Consider the following 20796-nt stretch of genomic DNA (forward strand, 5'->3'; position numbering starts at 1 on the left):
ACTGAAAAAAGCACAAATGTCAGTGCATGTCAAAACTTCCCCAGGGCCCTAAAAACCCCTTAGACCCCAGAGGGTTAAATAACAAACTAAAAACAAACTTATTTTAAAAACACCCTTACTGTAAAGGCTACTGTAAAAATCCTTGAAAATGTCTAACAGTGTACTCAAGATAAACATCTCCATGATAACTGGTTTATAATTGTCTATATTAGGAAGAACTGATGACTTCATATTTTAAAATCAGACAGCGTTTCTGACATAATGTAGGCAAACCTGGGATCAGATGTTCAGATTACTCAGATCATTAGATCAGCAAACCAGTCTGATGTGTGTTAAAATTGTGTCTTTACTTTACTGTTTGTGTGTGTGTGTGTGGGGGGGGGGTGCGTGTGCATGTGTGTGTGCAGCTGCAGTATCTGTCAGGTGTATCTGTGCAGTCTGACTGATGGAGGTTTTTGTACGACTCTTTATCACTGTGTTAACACGAATTTACTGTTGATATAGTGTCCACTCTGACAGTAATAAACTCCTGTATCTTCAGTCTGAACTCCACTGATGCTCAGAGTAAAATCTGTACCATAATCTTCTCCACTGCCACTGAATCTCTGTGAAGTGTCACCACAACTTTCACTTACTAACTTAATGATGAGTTTAGGAACTTCTCCAGGTTTCTGCTGATACCAAGATAAACGATCGCCATGTATTCCAGTATCAGTTGTACACTTTATATTGACGGTTTGTCCAACAGAAACAGATTGAGCTTTACTCTGAGATACTGTAAGTCCTCTGGATTCTGTTGAGAAGAAAATAATGTTTAATGAAATATAAAAGAGTCATAAACTTACAACTTAAAAACAACCTTTCACTTCTGTTACCTGGAATAAAAACTCCCAGAATCCAAATGAAGACGATGAAGAAATTCATTTGTGTTTGTGTGTTTTGTAATGATGTTGTGTTATAAAATGTTTGTGTCAGACAGTTATAAAGACTCAGAGCACTGAAGCATGTGATGATAATGCAAAGTGTTTGTCTATGGAAATAAACTCAACACACATCAGAGCTTTATCTTCATAGAAACACATTATACAGTCTGGATTAATAACACATTGAGATTAGATGAGAAGATATCAGGAGCGTTTATGATGTCTTGTGTGTCTCTGTGTCTTCAATATTGTGAAGTTCAAACATTCAGTAAATGTGTTTTACTACAGACAGATATGTGTCTTTAAATTCACTTTTATTCTTGTCTTACATGTGTTTACACTTCTTCACAAGTCTATGATGTATGAATATTTGCTATGATAAGATGTGTTTGTTATAGAGTCAGAGTTAGTGAAGCGTTCAGAGGTTTTTGTACAGCTGCTCGCTTTGTTTCTATCACTGTGGTTGACATTCGGCCCCGGCACGAGACTGGACGTGCGCAGTAAGTACAAAAATTATAAAATAAAAACATTTTAAATAGATTTTAGCATGTGGTTATATTCTGAAGCATTTATTTATCTTCTATTTATTATTTTTAATTCTCAGTAAGAGCATTTTAAATATAAATCAAGTTAAATCATGCTATAAACATAATGTTGTTTAAATGCTCATTAGCTGAGAGGAAAAATAAACACCTCAATATTAAAATTATTATCATGCAGAATTAAATGTTAGTTTTTTACAAAAAAGTCAAAATAATAAGAATTAATAATTTATAATTGCTCACATGGAAAATTAAAGCAAGACAAGTTTTTTGATAGAAAGATTCATGCACAGAGGTCATTTAAAGTGTTTTATCTTTAGGTGTCTAATTTTTGTGTGTTAAAATTAAATGTGTCATATTATAAGATTTTTTCTAGACTGAAGTCATTTTGTTTTTAAGGATAAATTTGCTGAATTTCAAGGACAAGTTCAAATACAAATTTATTTGTCTTTAACACATTTTGAGATCCGGGTGTCTGACAGCGGCACTACTTTAATTTTTGTTGTGTGACGCCGCAGACTCGCTTCATATAAACACGTGTTAACAGAAGACATCTTGAGTCTCTTTACCAAATAAATTCAGTATTCATCTTAAAATGAACTTCATAAGTAACTGACAAGAATTTGTGGTATTTTGACATGTTTGTGTGTTTGCGAGATGCTTTAATATGAAGTGATTTGCAATGCAGTGAAGATATTGTACAGATTTTGGGGATCAAACCCATGACCTTGTTGTTACTGCCACTTGAGTCACAGGAAACAAATATTCATATAAAATATAGTTTTATTATTACTGTGTTTGTATTATAATAAGTGTAGTGCATTAACAGAGTAAATGATATTAACTGATGAGATGATATTAAACTCAAAAACAGAATCTATATTTTATTATGGATTTATTTGATTTCTTTTTAATCTCTTGATCTTTTTCTCTGTGTATCTCTGTATGTCAGGTGTAAGTCGTCCTAAAGTGATCGTCCTGCCGCCGTCCAGTGAAGAGATTTCCAGCAAGAAGACAGCAACACTGATGTGTGTGGCCAGCAATGGTTTCCCTTCAGACTGGAGTCTGAGCTGGAAAGTGAATGGGAAGATGTCAGGATCTCAGGAGAACAGAGCTGGAGTCCTACAGAAAGACGGCGGTCTGTACAGCTGGAGCAGCAGTCTGACTCTCACTGAACAAGAATGGATCAACAGAGACTCAGTGATCTGTGAGATCAGTCGGGAAGGTCAGACAGTCACTGGAGAAGTGAAGAAAGATCTGTGTTCTGAGTAGATCCTCTCTTCTTCTCATCTCTTCTTCTCATTCATGTCTCACATCAACAGTGGACAACTATTCATACAACAGTCTGGGGCTCTGCTTTATTCATTCTCTCTGCTTTTCAATAAAGAAATATTAAATATTGCTTCTTTGTCTTGTGATTTCTTTTGAATTTGAACAATGAGTATATTGATCATTGGTTTCTAAATAAACTTCACTCAATGAAGCATGAAGACATCTGCAGATAAATGATGAAACAAGTGCTTTATTTGATGTTTGTGGTGTAACAGAGACATCAGACTCATGTAAGTGTATGAACATCTGCTCTGTACAGAGAGGAACAGAAATCTGATGATGTAAATATGAGTTAACTCTCAGTTTTACTCTTTGACTCTTGACTCTCTGAAATGAATCGGTTCAGTTTCCACTGACAATGAACACACTAAATAATTGAATCATTTAATTAATTCAGTGAACACTTGACCTGTATTATTTATATGATGATCACAGACTCATTCAGTTGTGTTCGACTCTTCTCAATGTTTTTTTTTCTCTAAACATCTTGATCAGTTTTTATCTCATCAGTAACCTTTCACCGCTCACTGAAGCTTTAAGACATTGAGGCAATGAATAACAACTGTGTGTGTGTGTGTGTGTGTGTGTGTGTGTGTGTGTGTGTGTGTGTGTACCTGGTAATTATCACGTTGTGGGGACCAATTGTTAAAAAAACTTAAAAAAGATTATTGCGCAAAGGTGAACCAGTTAATAACGTTCCATGTCAGCTGTTGGACAAACAAATAAGTAGGCTGATCATTAGGGCATTAAACTTAAATTATTAGTCTACATAATTTTTCTTAAGTCTCAATCTTGTCATCAAACATTAAAAAAGGCTACATTATGTAAGCGGCATAACTGTAATTCTGACATGCCTAGATTTTTTCAGCATGAATTAAGACAAGGACAATTTCTGCCATGTTGTTTATTGGCAAACAACTTAAACAAATGTTATTAATTAGAAAATAAATACTGTGGTGTTTTGAGATCATTTTGCTTGTATGTGTCCTGTCAAGAACAGAAAGATTGTTCACTTTTTGAAACGCGTCTCTCCATGTACTGTATGCACTTTTGCACTTAAACACACGCACACACACACACAGACGGAGGACAAATTCCAAATGGCACTTCAGGAAGAAGATGTAGCATAAACAATCGCTCCACATAAAGTGAAAATGATGTTGTTTTTCGGTGCTTTATTCGCCAAATGTATTTTAATGGACTACTGTTACGAATCACTCAACTACAGTATGAGACACAGTAGCACAACTATCACTCACGTTTATACATCAAGAGTTCTGATCTTTGCTCACTTTAGCACTTTTTGGTGGTTAAATTGTTTAAAATCACTTAAGTGTTAACATTTGCAAGCCTTTGAAACACGTGCAAATGAACAACTTTCACCCAATTTAAATTTGCGTACTATTCCGCGAATCACATGCAAGCCGAACCGTGGGTCGTGATCTGTACGAATGCGTTACACTAGTATTTAAAAACAAACATCTTGAGATACTTGGTAGATATTTACCTCTTATGATTGAGCATTATAGATTTGGGCTACTTGCTAGTGGCAAGCTTCATTTCTCCGATGAGTCAACGACGACCAGAAGTGAACTTCACCGAGTCATATTGCACAGAAATCTTGTCAACCAGTTACCATTATTTTAAATAAACGATTCTGTTCCGGAACTTATTTTTTGAAAGTTTCTGGTTTTCGTTCCATGAACCGGTTTAAAGCCTTGGCAAAAATATGAGAAGTTTCACTTGGTTCTGACAAAAATGACAAATTAGAGCTGGCCAACCAACTTAGTGATAAACTTGGGGTTTGTTAGTACAACATAATTTCATATTTTATGTTGCTTATGTTGTTTTATAAGGCAACTGTGCATAATTAAAAAAAAAGTTAACTTGTTGTAATTGACAGTGAGCAGTGCCTAAACTGTGTTAACATTAGTAAGAAGTTTAATAGATAACATACTGTACGACTGTTGGGAAAAAAACTCAATGACAACATTCTTGTCTTTTAATATATAATTTAATGGTCAAGGGATAAAGGTCTATGATTTTACAAGATCTTGGGAGCAATGGTCACAGTGAATTTCTGTCCCAAAGCTCTTCTAGGTGGCCACAACATTAAAGGTTGAAAGGTCAACCATCTGTGCAGAACATTTCATACTTCCTCTTTCGTAAACTTGCATATCTGATCTTTTGTAAACCTTCATATTTCTTAAAAAGAACCATTGACATTTTAATGCTCTTTTGGACTTCTGCTGACCTGGGTGTGCACTTTTTATGCACTTGCTAATTTGCAGAGACACATGGGGGCGGTTTCCCGGACAGGGATTAGACTAGTCCTAGACTAAAACATTTTTAAGAGCTGTCCAAACTGAAAACAACTTGCACTTACATATCTTAAAATACATAAGTGCCCTTTGTTTTGCCTCAAAATGCACACAGGTAATGTTTTTAGTAAAGCATGTTTGTTAAAACTAGTTATATTTCCTAATTAAACTAAGGCCTAGTCCTGGATTAAGCTAATCCCTGTCCGGGAAACCGCCCCATGATGTTTAATAGACTGAACTCTGTCAAAGCCTTTCTTACAGATAAACAATCATTAAAACACTTAGAAACGTTTCTGAGTAAAATAGCAAATACAAGTTTAAAAAATGAACGAACAATAAAATTATCAACTACACGACATGTTTTGTACAGATTTAATAGCAAAAGTGTTGTAGAAATAACAGATTTTGCAATAGTAGGATGTGCTAACAGTTAAGACAGAAGTAAGGTACAGTAGGTATTATCTTAATATCTAAATAATAGATCACGCTGAATCAGACTTATACTTCAGAAGGTGTGTGATCAACATTATTGTAAAATATAGGGGTGATTTCTCAGACACGACTATTTTAATTATGAAATATAACAAACATGCCTTACTAAAAATATTAATTGTGTGCCTTTTAATTAACAAAGCCATAACAAAGGGCACTGATGTATTTTAAGATATGCAAGTTGTTTTTAGTTTGGACAGCTGTTAAATTTATTTTAATTTAGGATTTAGTCTAATCCCTGTCCGGGAAACCGCCTATAAACTTTGCTTCTGTGTTGCTTCAATGTCAAATATTAGCTTTTATCTTAAAACTCTTTCTTTTCCTTACAGTTTACTTATTTCTAACAGCACATGTACATACTTGTATTTATACATTTTTAACAATGAGGTACTTTTTCTATTTTTTATTGCATACGTGATGGAGATTACTTTACAACAAACTGGTAATATGAGGATTTATTTACTGTCTTATATGATTTTATTTATGCATTTTCATATAGGATACTTAGGCTACCTGCTGAAAGTGTATGACATACAGTCAATAGTCCCTTTCACACATACAGTCTTTACTGGTAATTTACTGGTAAATTGCAGTTAACAGATCATGTGTGAACAGAACCTTTCCGGTAAATCAGTGCTCCCAATTTACCAGTAAGACAGGTTGTAAGATTACCAGTAATTTACCGGTAAGCGCTATGTGTGAACGAAAAATATAGGATTACCGGCATTTAGAACGGACGACGTCAGACCGCGCTGACAGCTTCGGGCCAATCATAATGATTTAAAACAGATAACGCGTTTACGCCCAGATTGTTTACGGACGTTTCCACACATGCAGTGCTTGAAAGTCGAGCACACCTGAAGTTTACGTCCACATTTCTTCACCAAAGTTGTTTAAAACATCTTACCACCTACTTGTCGAATTGCCGACGTCCTTAGCACGTCCTATGTGAAGCCTAATGTGCAAAAAGTACTGTTGTTTAAAACGCCATCGGTTTGACGTCGCCTCGTGCAATGTTGTTTGGTCATGAGCAACTTCGCGACTGTCAGAGTTTACCACAGACGTGAAAACAACAAAATACGGACCGTGGATATGAACGACGTGGATTGTTTACAAATACAACACTGAGCTTGCCGCGCGCCACAGGTACTTCCGCTTTCTCAACGAATTTACCGGTATTTTGATACTGATGTGTGAATGATGTCTTACTGGTAAAAAGACGGAATGTCACTGCGTGTGTGAACAGCACATTTTTGTATTTACTGGTAAATTCATTCTGGTAAATTCATGGTAATTTACCAGTATTACTGTGTGAAAGAGGCTAATGTCTGCTGCGAGTCACGTCAACAAATAAAATACAAGTACTGTAGAGGAACACTATTGTTACAATAAGGTCTACTGTAAGGAAAATAAATTGTTTTGAGATATAAACTAATATGTGGCATAAGAGTAACACAGAAGCAAAGTTTATATTTTTCAATGGTGTTGGTCACACGCAGTGTGATTCAACGTCATTTAGATATTAAGATAATACTTACTGTACCTTACTTCTGTCTTAACTGTAAGCACATTCTACTATTGCAAAATCTGTTGGGTGTTGTTTCGGTGACAGTCATTTTTTGCAATTCATTCTGGTACAAAACTAAAGCTATAATAACATAAAGGGCCCTATTTTAACAATCTCAGCGCATGGTGTAGAGCGCACGGCACACAGTCTAAAAAGGGTGTATCCAAATCCTCTTTTGCTAATTTAATGATGGGAAAAATGGTCTATGCGCCTGGTGCACAGTCTAAAAGGGTTGTTCCTATTCTCATAATGAGTAATGTGTGTGTTTTGGGCTTAACATGCAATAAACCAACGAGAGTTTCATCTCTCATTCCCTTTAAAAGCCAGATGTGGCGCCATACTGATTCCTGATTTAGATGGCGGAATTTGTAAACTGAAAAACAAAGCGGATTAAGACGACCACCAACCACATTCAATGACTTTCAGGATACAGGTGAAGCAGTTCTTTACGCCTTATAACATCTCATAATCAGTCCTCATTTATGTCCGAGAGACTCAATAATAATCTTTTACATTTTATCCCTTTCATTCTTCATATTTAAAACGTTTGTGTGCTGTTGCGCATCCATATGCAATAAGCAAACGCGCGTTGTTGTCCCGTTTAGGCACATAACAAGCTCTTTAAATGACAAAAAAAAATTACATCATTGACTTTAGACCAGGTTTGAGTTGGTCAATGACGTAGTCTATTGTAGTTGCTTCAAAATAGCAACACGTCATGCACCTAAACACACCTCGTTTTCAGACCAGAACGCCCATGGGCACAAAAATGGCCGCAAATGTATTTGCTATTTAAACAACGTGGTGCTAAACATGAAAATGATAACTGTGCTGGGTTGAAACTAGCAAAAGACACTTTTTTACATCTTAAAATTAGGGCCGGGACTTTAAGGCGTTAATTAAGATTAATTACACAAAAAATAACGCGTTAAACATTTTTTACGCATTTTAATCGCACTTATTTTTGCACAGCGGAACATTTCTCATTGGATGAGTTTCGGCGGACCGAATATACTGGAGCACCAACTAGCGTTCATCATGACTTCAACAAACCACAGTGAACATGAACGAAGAAGCTGATGAGATCGCTTTGGTTTGGATGGGAATTTTTTTATAAAAAACGAACAGATGGAAGCGTCGATAAGAGCATGGTTGTGTGTAAGCTATGCAACAAGGAATTTGCATATCACCGCAGCACATCGAGCCTCAAGTATCATCTCAATGCAAAACATATAGCAGCTAGCGTGGACGTTAGCCCGACTCCGAGTACAGCGACTTGGTTGAACAAAAATAAACAATATTTTGTTGCTTAAGCTTATGTATTCAGTCATTATTCATGGTATACTAAAAATCCATTTGAAGAAATAACTTCTCAATGTTCTCAGGTCAAATATTTATGTGATTAAAATGTGATTAATTTTGATTAATTAATTACAAAGCCTCTAATGAAGTAGATTATTTTTTTTAATCGAGTCCCGGCCCTACTTAAAATACATCAGTGCTCTTTGTTTTGCCTCATAATGCACAGTAATGTTTTTAGTAAGACATGTTCTTTAAAACTAGTTATATTTCCTAATTAAACTAAGGCCTAGTCCTGGCTTAAGCTAATCCCTGTCTGGGAAACCACCCCTGTGTGTTTAATGAACTGCCCATGCATGTTAAAAAAACATTAAATTTGGGCATCCGTGGGTCCTCCTATCTGAGTTTGGGCTCAACCCCTGATGCATTTAAATTCTCAAGACTCACTCAGTTGTGATCAGATAAACCGTTCACCTGATCTGACTCAACTTCTCTTATATTAATATCAACCTGTATGTGGTGAGTATTCTGCACTTGAACTTCTTCTTTTAAAGATATATAAACAGTTTATTAGGCATGCTTTAGTTAAGTCTTTCCTTTTATAGGCCTAGAAACTATCGGTGTACATAAAGATGATGTGCAGGGGTCCTGTTATATATACAATTATAAAATTGCATTTTTTTATTTTAAGTCAAGCCTGATAGGGGCTTTAATTTCTTTTTAATTCAGTGGTTTATCAACTACTAAGTGTCAATTTACAATATTACATTTATGATGTTTTAATTATTTTCATGCTTTTTTTATCTGCAGCAAGATGTTGATGTTAGCAGTTTTCCTCCTCTGTTTGCTGTCTATGTCATCAGGGTCTGGTAATGGTAACACATTTTATATTTATTATTTAGTAAATCATATTATTTCATATTAACTTTTATTCAAGCTAGCACAGAGAGCCTCAACAAGAACACGGGGCACACAGGAAAAAGTGCTCCCCTCTCTCTCTCCTTTTCTCTTCCCCGCGCGCATTCCCCCACCAAAATAAAAGTCCCTCATAATACATGAAAGAAATAGGTAAATGCCTTATAAAATAAAATAGACAAGAATGAAATACAACCATATAACAAACTTTGTCTGTCTCACATCAGTTACCCTGGGGGAAAAGAAACGTCCACGTTTCAACTTACAAATGGGAGTTCAAATGTTAATTCAATTAACAATTCAGTGCAATAGAGGAAAGAAAAAAAAACATACATTAGACTGTAAAGATGATCCCTCCCAATCCATTTGTAGGCACAAAACAAGTATCAAATGATAAAACAATAATTATTCCGTTCAATAACAATAAGGCATATTTTTTTTATATATTTTTTTTTACAACAGTTAACAAACCAAAGGTTGAAACAGACACGTTATGACAGAATTTTTATTTTATTTTTTTTTACTTCACAACAAAGTCTTTGAACCTAGCAGGCGGCTTGACAGGCCTGCGACCTAACAGTCTAGAATTCATAACAACAGAATGACCCAGCTGCTGTGATACAATGTCTATGTCATTAAGGGGCTCAACATCGAAGTGCCCCGTTTGCGGAGTTAAGTTTGACTGGGGCTGTTCTGAAGGCAAAGGCCTGTCTGAGGTCGGATAAGGTACTTCACCAGAAAAGACAATAGAAGGCAAGTTCTCTTTCTCAGCTGTTCCAGATAAATTAGTACTAGGGAGAACATCCTTTGCAAGTGGTGGTTCACTAGGAAACAGTACATCTGACACTGGTTGACTCAACTGAGATGCAGGAGACAGATACGGTTTGAGACGGTTATAATGTACAACCAGCGGTGTCTTTTCAGGAGCGGCTTTTGACTGAATGGCATAAAGTACAGCATGACCCTCAGTAGGTTGAACAATTTGTGTCACAACATAAGGTCCTTTCCAGCGCGGGGCGAGTTTACATCGCGAATGGGCAGCATCACTCAACCACACTAAATCGCCTACATTGTATGAGCTGTATTTGACCTTTTTGTCATATTGGGCTTTCTGCTGAGCATGAGCATGTTCATGATTCTCTTGACGGGACCTGTAAGCAAACTGTAGCTTTCTACAGACAGACCTGGCATACTCTGCTGGGGAACCAGGGGATGCACTAGAGGGTTCTACAGGACTAGAGAACAGTAAATGAATGGGCAACCTGGCTTCACGACCGTGAACAAGAAAGAAAGGTGTGTATCCAGTACTACTGTGAATACTAGTATTGTAAGAAAACTGTATTGACCTTAACATTGTATCCCATGGTTCAGCTTGCTGATACAGGCATTTGCTTAACTGATCCTTCAGGGTGCGATTAAATCTTTCAATTAAGCCATCTCCTTCAGGATGATAAGGAGAGGTTCTGGTTTTGTTCACACCCAATTTTGAACACAACTCCTTAATCAAATCTGCCTCAAACTGACGCCCTTGATCAGTATGGAGATATTCAGGGACACCATGCTCTGTAATGTACTGCTCAAAAATACAATGTGCAACGGTTATAGCCCTTTGGTCCTTCATAGGGTATAAATTCACATATTTGGTGAAGTAGTCTTGAAGGACTAGAACGTATCTATGTCCGGTCGGTGACACAGGAAGCTCAGTAATGTCTGCTGCCACCTTTTCAAAAGGACCATTAGCATGAATAGTCTGCAGTGGAGCTACTCTATGTGGGACTGGCATAGACCTAGACTGGCATGCAACACATTGTTGACAATATTTCTCTATGTCTCTAGCCATGAATGGCCAATAGAAATGCTCTTTTGCCCTCCAAAGTGTCTTTTTATGACCTAGGTGTCGTACTGTGGAATGACCATGCAAAAACTGTAACACCTGAGGAACAACTTGACTAGGAATGACAATATGAAGGGTACGACACTCTTTTGGTCTGTTACAAGATAGACGGTAGATTTTGCCATCCTGTAACTGCGGTCTATCAAACTGTCGCCAATATACCCTGAGATCTGCTGAACTTTTCTTTACAACCCAAGCTGGAGGTCGCTTTCCTTCCTCCAACCAATCACGCACTGTCCTCAGTGTGCCGTCATCTGTCTGACATTGAGTGACGTCAAGTGATAGAGCCTCAGAAAGATCTAAGACAGCATTAACAGTAACTGGAGCAGTGCTTTCAGACTGTTTTGATTCATTTGAATCGGTATTGTCATAAGTAGGTTGGGAAATAGAGTCACTGTGACTTGGACGCCTAGACAGAGAGTCTGCATTTGTGTGCTTCACACCATCTCTATGCTTTATGACCCAATCATACACATCAAGCTCTAGCGCCCAGCGAGCCCTACGCCCTGTGGGATCTCGTTCGATAGGCATTTTCCTCAAACCTAACAAGGGGCGATGGTCGGTGACAATGACAAAAGGACACCCTTGCAAATAATGTGAAAAATGTCTGACAGACCAAACAATAGCCCACCACTCACGGTCAAAGGTGGCCCAGTTACGCTCAGTTTTGGTCAACACATGACTGGCATAGGCTACTACCTTTTCAACTCTCTGCTGTTTCTGTGCAAGATCAGAGACAATTGCTTGGTGAGAGGCATCAGTATAGAGAATGAAAGGCTCACTGAAATCTGGGTACGTAAGAATGGGAGAGGACGATAAAATACGGCGAAAGTATTGAAAAGCCTCCTCACATCCTTCTGTCCATATGAATTTTGCATGTTTTTGTGTCAGGGCATGTAAGGGAGCTGCTCTGTCTGCGAAACCTTTGATGAAGCGCCGATAGTAAGAGCAGAGGCCCATAAAAGCACGCATCTCTGTGGGTGTAGTCGGACAAGGCCAATTCAACACTTTGTCGGTTACTTTTGGGTCAGGTTTAATGCCGTCTTTTGAGACAATGTGTCCTAAAAAGAGCACGGACTGTTTGAAAAGCTGGCACTTTTGAGGATGGAGTTTGAGACCTGCCTGACGCAATCTGCTTAACACCTCAGTAAGATCAGTAATGTGATTGTGAAATGATTTACTAAAGACAATTATGTCGTCAAGATACACCAAAGTCTTAGACCAATGGAGGCCACGGAGGACAAGCTCCATCAAGCGCTGAAATGTTGGAGGTGCATTAGTGAGGCCCATTGGCAAAACCTTAAAATGATACAAGGAATCGCCAGTGGTGAAGGCTGTTTTCTCCATACTAGCATCCTCCATTGGGATTTGCCAGTAGCCACTGGACAAATCTAACGTGCTAAACAAGGTAGCTCCTGCAAGAGCATCCAAACTGTCATCTACACGTGGCAGTGGGTGTGCATCTTTAACAGTAATTGAATTTAGGCGTCTGTAATCGATGCAAAATCTGTAAGACCCATCCTTCTTACGAACCAGTATAACTGGTGAGGCCCATGGGCTATGGCTAGGCTCAATTAAGTCAGCGTCAAGAAGTTTCTGCACTTGTTTGTGAATTTCCTCATGCAAAACAGGTGATGTGCGATATGCTTTCTGACGCAGTGGGGATTCAGAGGACGTGTGTATGTTGTGTTTGATCAAATTGGTCCTACCAAGATCAACAGGATTAGCGCTAAAAACATCACAGTTCTGTTGTAATAGAGAGTGAACTACTTTCATCTCATCAGATGTAAGAATCTCTGTATCAACATGCACATCAGGTAATTGGCATGACGGGTTGGAAACAGTAACCTGAGCTACAGAGCTAGTTACAGGCACATACAAATCAGAGGGCATGTTACGCACAGAGTACAACTGACCCAAATGGGCTTCTTTGGGCAGATCAATGTCTTGATGAGTAGGGTTAAGTAAATGAACTACAGTAAGGCCATTGACAACATTAGAGAAACTGCGAGCGACGGCTAGATATTTGTCAAATGCAACATTTGGTTCCAAAATACCTTGAAAACCATGAAGCTGACTTCCCATTTCTGTGGCACATGTCACTGAGGCAGGAACAACAATCTCTGTCAAAATGGGGGACTGACACCTGTGAGAGCAGGGACACATTACAGCAAAAAGGCAATGTTTGAGAGGAACTAAGAAGAGGAATTTTGTCATTCTTAATCATAAAGAACCCAGACACAGTGTCAATTAATGCACCATGAGTTTTGAAAAAGTCCCACCCAAGAAGAACTTCCTGTCTAGAGTCTCTTACAACATACATGTCCAAGCTGAATGTGTGTGAACCCAAGCGCAAGGTAACAGGTAATGAACCCAAAATGTCCAATTGTTGACCTGTAAGTGTGTGTGCAACCTGATAACTTTTCAGCAAGGGGCGATGTTTCAGCGCAGGGATGTGGTTACGTAACGTCTCACTAATCAGGGACAAAGCGGCACCAGTGTCCAGAAAAACAGTGACTGCTTGATCTTCAACGAGTCCCTTTATGTACGGTGTCCAGGTTGCAGTGTCCACTGAAGAGACTGTGGGGTCACCATGGGCCGGTGTCAGTTGAGCTGAAGACTGGCCCTCATCTCCAGCTACCACCCGTTTCCCGAGCGCTGATGCTCGGCGAAGTGTACATGGCGTGAATGGGGTCGTTGTGGACTTGGGGAATGACGAGTGTAATACCGTTCACCCCTCTGCCGGTCTCTGTCCTCAAATGGGCTGATGTCATCCCTGGAATGATATCTGTAGACAGGCGGAGCAGACATAGAGTCGGCATATGCAGTGTATCTCCGTTCAGGGCTAAAGTGACAATCTGCTCCCTCATGATGTAAAGGTCTCCTAGGCTTTTCCCGCTGCTGATGGCTTGGGCTGGGGCTCCAGTGTGATCTACGATGGTCATCCCTAGAACGTGCAGGAGATCGTCCTCTGGAGTAAGGTGCATCCGCTGTATTGAAACGTGGATAGCGGGGGGCTGCAGTGTAGCGGTCATCTCTGGTGCTGTCCATAGAAGGCGATCTCCCACGATAAGGGAAATGTCGTTCAGGAGATGGGGCAGCATAGCCATGATGAGACTTTGATGGTGCTAATGTAGCTACAATGGACTGCAGTTTGTCTACTTTCAGATGAAGTTCATTGAGCTGGGCTGCCAGGGTATTAGTGGGCTCAGTAGTGAGGCTGTGCACAGGAGTAGGTTGAGAAATTGGAGATGTAAAAGATGGGCAGGGCTCAGTAGCACGTGCCCTCTCACAGCGACCAGCCACTTTAATTGCGTCATCAAGAGTGGTAACACCAAACTCGTACAACTTAGCTTGCAATGCAGAGTCAAGTCCAGCCGTAAAACGTCGCAAAATTTCACCCTTAATGGCAGACTCTCCATAATCTGGATAAGCCTGGCGAACAAGGCGGGTCAATTCAGCAGCATAAACTTCCAATGGCTCTGTAGTGAGACGTGGTCTAGCATTCAAATATGTTTGGAAAGTTCTCAGTTGTTGTTTTTGATCAAACACTGCAGACATTTTGAGACATGTGGTGTAATAATTAGATTTAATGTCATCTGACAAACTGTCCCAGTAACTAAATGCAGCACCTGCCAATCTAGATGGAAGCACTTTGGCAAGCTGAGGTTTGTCCATACCTGAGGTCTCACAGCATACTTGAAAACGGCGGGCCCATTGAGAAAAGTTTTCGCTGCCATCTCCAGTGAAATCAGGGGGTAAAACAGCTCTAAATTGCACATGAGGTGTTGACACATTGTCTTCTGCCATGTTTGAACAAACTGATATCAATGTCAAGCAGTTATTGCAGCATCACAATAGTTCAGTCCAGAAAAATCTCTTATTTTTGAGGAAAATAAAGTACTAATGAATATTTCAATGTAATGGCTACGATGGTGACATGTAAAGCATTTGTGAAGCAGGAAAAAAAAATTATATTTAATAAATTGGCTCTTTAAAATTGTCTCTTTGTTTTCCACAATGTGTGCTATTCCTTTCTTCTGTTTGAAATAAGCAGATTAGCAATAATTTCAGTTATCGAAGTCCGCCACTAGTGGGAACCAATCGCACATTTTCCAGGTTGGGCGGGAGCTGAGAGATGTTGGCAATGAGCCAATTCCCACGAGGCGAAGTCAGCGCGGATTTCTCACTAAATAAAACTGAATAAACTAACGACTGCACTTTAATAAGAAAACTCACATGAGAGTGAAAACAAAGTGAAACTAACCCAAAAGTTATCAATATAGTTTCTCTGAATACCGTCCACGAAACTGGAAAGAGTATATGCAAAGGAAAAAACGTTTCAAACGCAAAATAGCCTTAAGTACGAATGTTCCAGCATATATGATAACACAGCAGCCAATAATACCAGTCCAACAGCAACTCCGAAGTCTGCAAATGTCCCAGTTTTGCTGCGATATCCCACCGCTGCCACCAATAAATATGTAAGGCGTGGAGTATAGATGTTTATGCTTTCCAATAAGATGATGGATGAAGGTATTCTCAACTATTAACTTTTATTCAAGCTAGCACAGAGAGCCTCAACAAGAACATGGGGCACACAGGAAAAAGTGCTCCCCTCTCTCTCTCCTTTTCTCTTCCCCGCGCGCATTCCCCCACCAAAATAAAAGTCCCTCATAATACATGAAAGAAATAGGTAAATGCCTTATAAAATAAAATAGACAAGAATGAAATACAACCATATAACAAACTTTGTCTGTCTCACATTAGTTTAGCACACCATCAAAACACGACAAATAGTGGGATTAATATTTTTGCTCCAAACTAACTTTATAGCAGATCAAGTGTTTTGACCTGATGTGGTTTCAGATCGCAAAATGAAACAGATAATACACTCTTTCTTTTTGGTATTCTGCACAGTGCTAAAGTGTTGCATTATAATAAATAACTATACTGCATTATGAAAATACCCAACATGACCGGAACAACACAGATATACCATATATAATCCTAATTAAGTTTATTGTCTTCTTGTTTTATCCATCAGAACATCTTTATTTGCATGTTATTGGCAGCAGGGTAGATAAATGCCCTTAAAAGCATAGATATGTATAAATGCTAGATATCTTACCGCCGAGTCCCTAACGGCATCACCTGGCGGCCATCTTACCACAGGGCGCTCGCTCACTCGTAGCATTGAGTTTAATGGTGCAGGTACTTTTAAATGACCATAACTTGCTCAAACGGTTTGGTTTTTTACAAACGTTATTAACGTGGCTATAATTCTGGATGCTTTAAAATGTTTCATGAATTTTTTATTTATTTTTAGTATAGGTATGCGGTGTCATAGGTACATCTTTGACGTTTATAACAAACCAAACCGTTTGAAAATTGGTAAAAAATTAAGCAAGTTATGGTCATTTAAATGTACCTGCATCATTAAAACTCAATGCTATAAGTGAGCGAGCTCCCTGTGGTAAGATGGCCGCCAAAATGCGGACGTTTCACTCAATTGGCCAGCAGCGCGGACGAGACATCTAGCCTTTATACATATCTATGCTTAAAAGTGTAAATTCTGAATCGGACCGCAGGGTTCTTCGTGTGTCAATTCTAAAGTGTCTCTGCGCGATGGTGCACGAGGGCGTCACGTACTGTATGAATGAACAGACTCGTGTAAAGGTCAGTTCAACAGTGGCTCATATCACCGCGTTTGGAATAAAAATGGAATAAGTATTACTCTTTTCTTTAGAAATTAAAAGTAAACATATAAAATCAATTAATGTTTCCAAACATGCATGCCTTTGAACCAGAAGCCCCAAGAAATTTTGTTTTGTGAAGTGCTTTCATGACGACCGCGGGTCATATTTCATTTTACAGGTATGGAGTCCGATTTTCATTTTCATAACTTGTGACACAAATTAAGACATTACTGTCTCTAATTTTTTTTAAATAATATAAAGGTCAAATACAAACGCTTGAGCCTTAGACCTTTCTAATGATGTATTGTTTGTTGTGTTAAGTACAATATTTTACATTAAATAGGTAAACAGCAAGAATCAGGCTGCGCTCGCGATGATATTTGATCAGTAAGAGCTTTTAACTACATGTTAACATGAACCTAATAACTGCACTTATACAGCATTCATGTAAAGCATTACCATGAAATCAATGATAAGTTCCATCCTTACAATTTAGAGATGGACATGGTCTTAGATTTCATTGCACTAGATGAATTTCTCCAAACTAATAACACGAGGATGTAACGTAACATTGGCCTTCGATGAAAACATTACAGAAAGTATGAGAACATTTTCAGAAAGCAGCTGAAATCTAGTTTTACGAATTAGTTAAGCATAACTCACATGCTGTCACAAACCTTACAGTAGCAGCATGTAGGATAAATGTCATTTTTCCCTATTAGCTTACCTGCTGCCCTGCTGCTCGTGACGCTCGTGTAGCTATTTTTGAAGACTCGCGGCTACCGCTACGTAGTGCGTGCTGCAAAGGAAACTCCGCCTATCGCCCCACCTCCGCCAAAGGATAAAACATTATATTATTTTTTTATTATTAATGTTAGTGGCAGTTGTATATAGACGCGTATTGTTATTCATAATAATATTTATAATAATAATCATTATTATTCACTATTAGTGGAGAGGGGCACATTACATTTTGAGACAATAGGGGCAGGGGCTTGAGCCCCTGCGGCCCCTCCCCTGTGCACGCCACTGAAGTGGAGTAATCCTTTAAATTTGATAAAGTAAAAAAAAATACCAAACCCAGCAACATTTGACTGAGTCTGTGAAAAATCAGCTAAAGTTGTTTTTTGTGTTTACATAAAATCATCCACCATAATGCAAAGAACCTTCTGTGAAAATATAACCTTGATATCTTTAATATTGACTGAGTTCGATTATGTCAAAGATTGAAATGTGAAATCAAACTTTGATGCTGCAAGTATCATCATTTGTTTATGAGACTTTAATCTGGATTTCATTGACCCGGACAGAATGCCTTTCAGAATGTAACAATTTTGGGGTCCTAACTCACCCGTTATAAACCTCTGTTTGATGTAAACTGTACAGTGATGTTTATTAATTATCTTTTTTTTCTTTACCAGGTGGTCTTGCCAATAAAATACTTGTGTTTCCAGAGAAGACCGCTAACAGCTATGTTACAATCACTCCAGAAAAACCCTTGAGCCTCACAGCTTTCACTTTATGCATGCGTGTCGCCACAGAGCTGCAAGGAAAGAGAGAGGTTATTCTCTTTGCTTACCGTACGTATGATGTTGATGAGCTTAATGTTTGGATCGAAACAGACGGAACCATAAGTTTGTATCTTAGTAGTTCTAGTGAGGGAGTGCGTTTTAACTTGCCGCCTCTTACATTCGGGACGCATCTGTGCTTCACCTGGAGCTCATCGACCGGTCTCACTGCCGCTTGGATGAATGGACAACGCAGTGTTTACCAGATATACAGAAAAGGTCACACCATCCGTTCCGGTGGCACGGTGTTGCTCGGTCAGTATCCTGAATCATTTCTGGGTGATTTTGATGCAGAGCAGAGCTTTGAAGGTGAAATTACAGATGTGAACCTGTGGGATGAGGTTCTCACTACGGATGAGATCAAGGGATTATATTCACACACCACTGTAAAAGTGCCAAATGTAATTAATTGGGTCACAGCTCAATTTGTCAAATATGGCATTGTGGTAGTGATACAGGATGATTTTTCATTCAACACTCAGATGTCTTAAAACAGATCAGGAGTCAAATGAATTAACCAATAAATCTTTCTGAGCATTACAACTTGAGTGGTTTTGCATCATTTGGATAAACAGAAGTAAATGATTTTAAAGGTGCTGGAGAAAAATAACAAATTACATCATGCCGACAAATAAAGGGGATGTTTTAATGATCCTATATAATAGTATAGATGCTGTTATTATCTTATACTGTCTATGAAGTCACTGAAGTTGAACTGAATTTTCTGAAAAACAGTCAGGTTTAGCCCAAAGTGATACAGAAAGAGGGTATGTGTTTATTATTATTATTATCATCTAAAGCAGGGGTTTTAAACTGGGGTCCGGGGACTCACAGGGGGCCTCCAAGAAGTTCAGAGAAAACTTATTTATTGAGTGTTTATCTTTTATTTCTTGCTACATACATTTCACAATCATTTATATTTGCTTTGTGTCTTTCTTGTGTGTTTTTCTTATATACTGTCCCCTTTATTTCACTCAGTGGGGTTTGTAAGGCAGGATTCCTTGTAAAACTCTTGTGAAACAAGATTTATTGTACAAGTGGCTGCAGTACAAATACATTTAAATTGAATTGTTCACTATACATAAAACAAACTGATATCTATATACACTGTCAGAAAAAAAGGTACAAAGTTGTTCCTTTTTCTGTCGCTGGGGTGGTAACCTAAAAGATACCTTTTTGTACCTTTATGGGTATAAAACACATTGAAATTTTGTACCTTATGGGGTACAATATTATACTCTAAGGACCTTTTGTGTACCTTAAGGAACAATTTTGTACCAGTTCAATTTTAGGGGTACAAAACAGTTAACTGTACCTTTAAAGGTACATAATAGATCCTTAAGGAACAGTAATGTACCTCAAAAGGTACAACATTGTATTATGTTTATATAGCTGTAAAGGTACAAAACAGTACCTTGGGGTACCACCCCAGCGACAAAAAAGGTACAGTTTTGTACCTTTTTTTCTGACAGTGTAAGGCAGGGGGCCCCTCACAGACGGTTCATCTGGGGGTTCTTGGCATAATAAAGTTTATGCAAGTCAGGATGATCAAAAACAAACACCACACAAATCACACAATTTCAACACTTTCACTCCTTTTTTTATTTTTCATACAAATAAAAAGAAAGAAATTAAAAAAAAAAAAACTCATATTATGAGGAGCAAAATTTCAGTCTTTATTGTGAAGCCAACATGGAAGTGACTGTAATTGCAATTCATCGACTGGCCACTATAGAGACTGGCTGCAAAATGAAGCTGATCCCATAGACCCCCATGATAAAATGCCCAACTTTACAGCAGAAATAAATATGTTTACAGCCTGGTTATTGGTCTATATAGCTTGAAGGGGTGAATATTTTTGTAACTCATCCATTTAAATTATATTAAGCCTTAAAGTTCTGCATCACCCTGCTGAAAAAAACCAATAAAACCATTACAGAAAATTCTAATGGTTTTCATTAAAATACCAATAGGAACCATTAGCTTTCACCATTAAAACCACTACACTGTAGTGTGTTTTGGGCCATATTCCATTAGAACCAATACATAGAACCAATAGAACCAATACATACCATTAGAGACAAAAAAACACAATACACTTTAGTGTGTTTTGGGCCATATTCCATTAGAACCAATAAAATTCCCAATAAAACCAATAAACGCAATTGAATTTCTGTGATGGTGTCTATTGTTTTTTAGCAGGGCATTTAGGGGCGTGGCCACTTGAGTGACAGGTGAACTGCC

The 20796-nt window shown here is 38.3% G+C and overlaps 1 protein-coding gene and 1 gene segment (V, D, J or C); both read left to right on the forward strand.

Annotated features, from left to right (window-relative positions):
* The first annotated feature begins 1127 nt into the window (after positions 1 to 1127).
* LOC135740480 (Ig lambda-2 chain C region-like) lies at positions 1128 to 2855 on the forward strand. The segment is given in 3 exon segments: positions 1128 to 1191; positions 1322 to 1423; positions 2418 to 2855. Coding segments are annotated over 3 exon segments (474 nt in total).
* A 5360-nt stretch (positions 2856 to 8215) lies between these two features.
* LOC135740635 (C-reactive protein-like) lies at positions 8216 to 19043 on the forward strand. Its single transcript, XM_065259095.1, has 4 exons — positions 8216 to 8234; positions 9082 to 9121; positions 9287 to 9345; positions 18406 to 19043. Exons 1-4 carry the CDS (start codon positions 8216 to 8218, stop codon positions 19041 to 19043), a joined length of 756 nt encoding a protein of 251 aa, XP_065115167.1.
* Positions 19044 to 20796: the final 1753 nt, after the last annotated feature.

This window comes from Paramisgurnus dabryanus, chromosome 22 (assembly GCF_030506205.2).
Source record: "Paramisgurnus dabryanus chromosome 22, PD_genome_1.1, whole genome shotgun sequence".
Classification (NCBI taxonomy): domain Eukaryota; kingdom Metazoa; phylum Chordata; class Actinopteri; order Cypriniformes; family Cobitidae; genus Paramisgurnus; species Paramisgurnus dabryanus.

Coding starts and splice junctions, on each gene's coding strand:
- LOC135740635 (XM_065259095.1), top strand. Junction 9,122..9,286: donor CATAAAGATGATGTGCAGGG/GTCCTGTTATAT, acceptor TTTTATCTGCAG/CAAGATGTTGATGTTAGCAG. Junction 9,346..18,405: donor GTCTATGTCATCAGGGTCTG/GTAATGGTAACA, acceptor TTTCTTTACCAG/GTGGTCTTGCCAATAAAATA.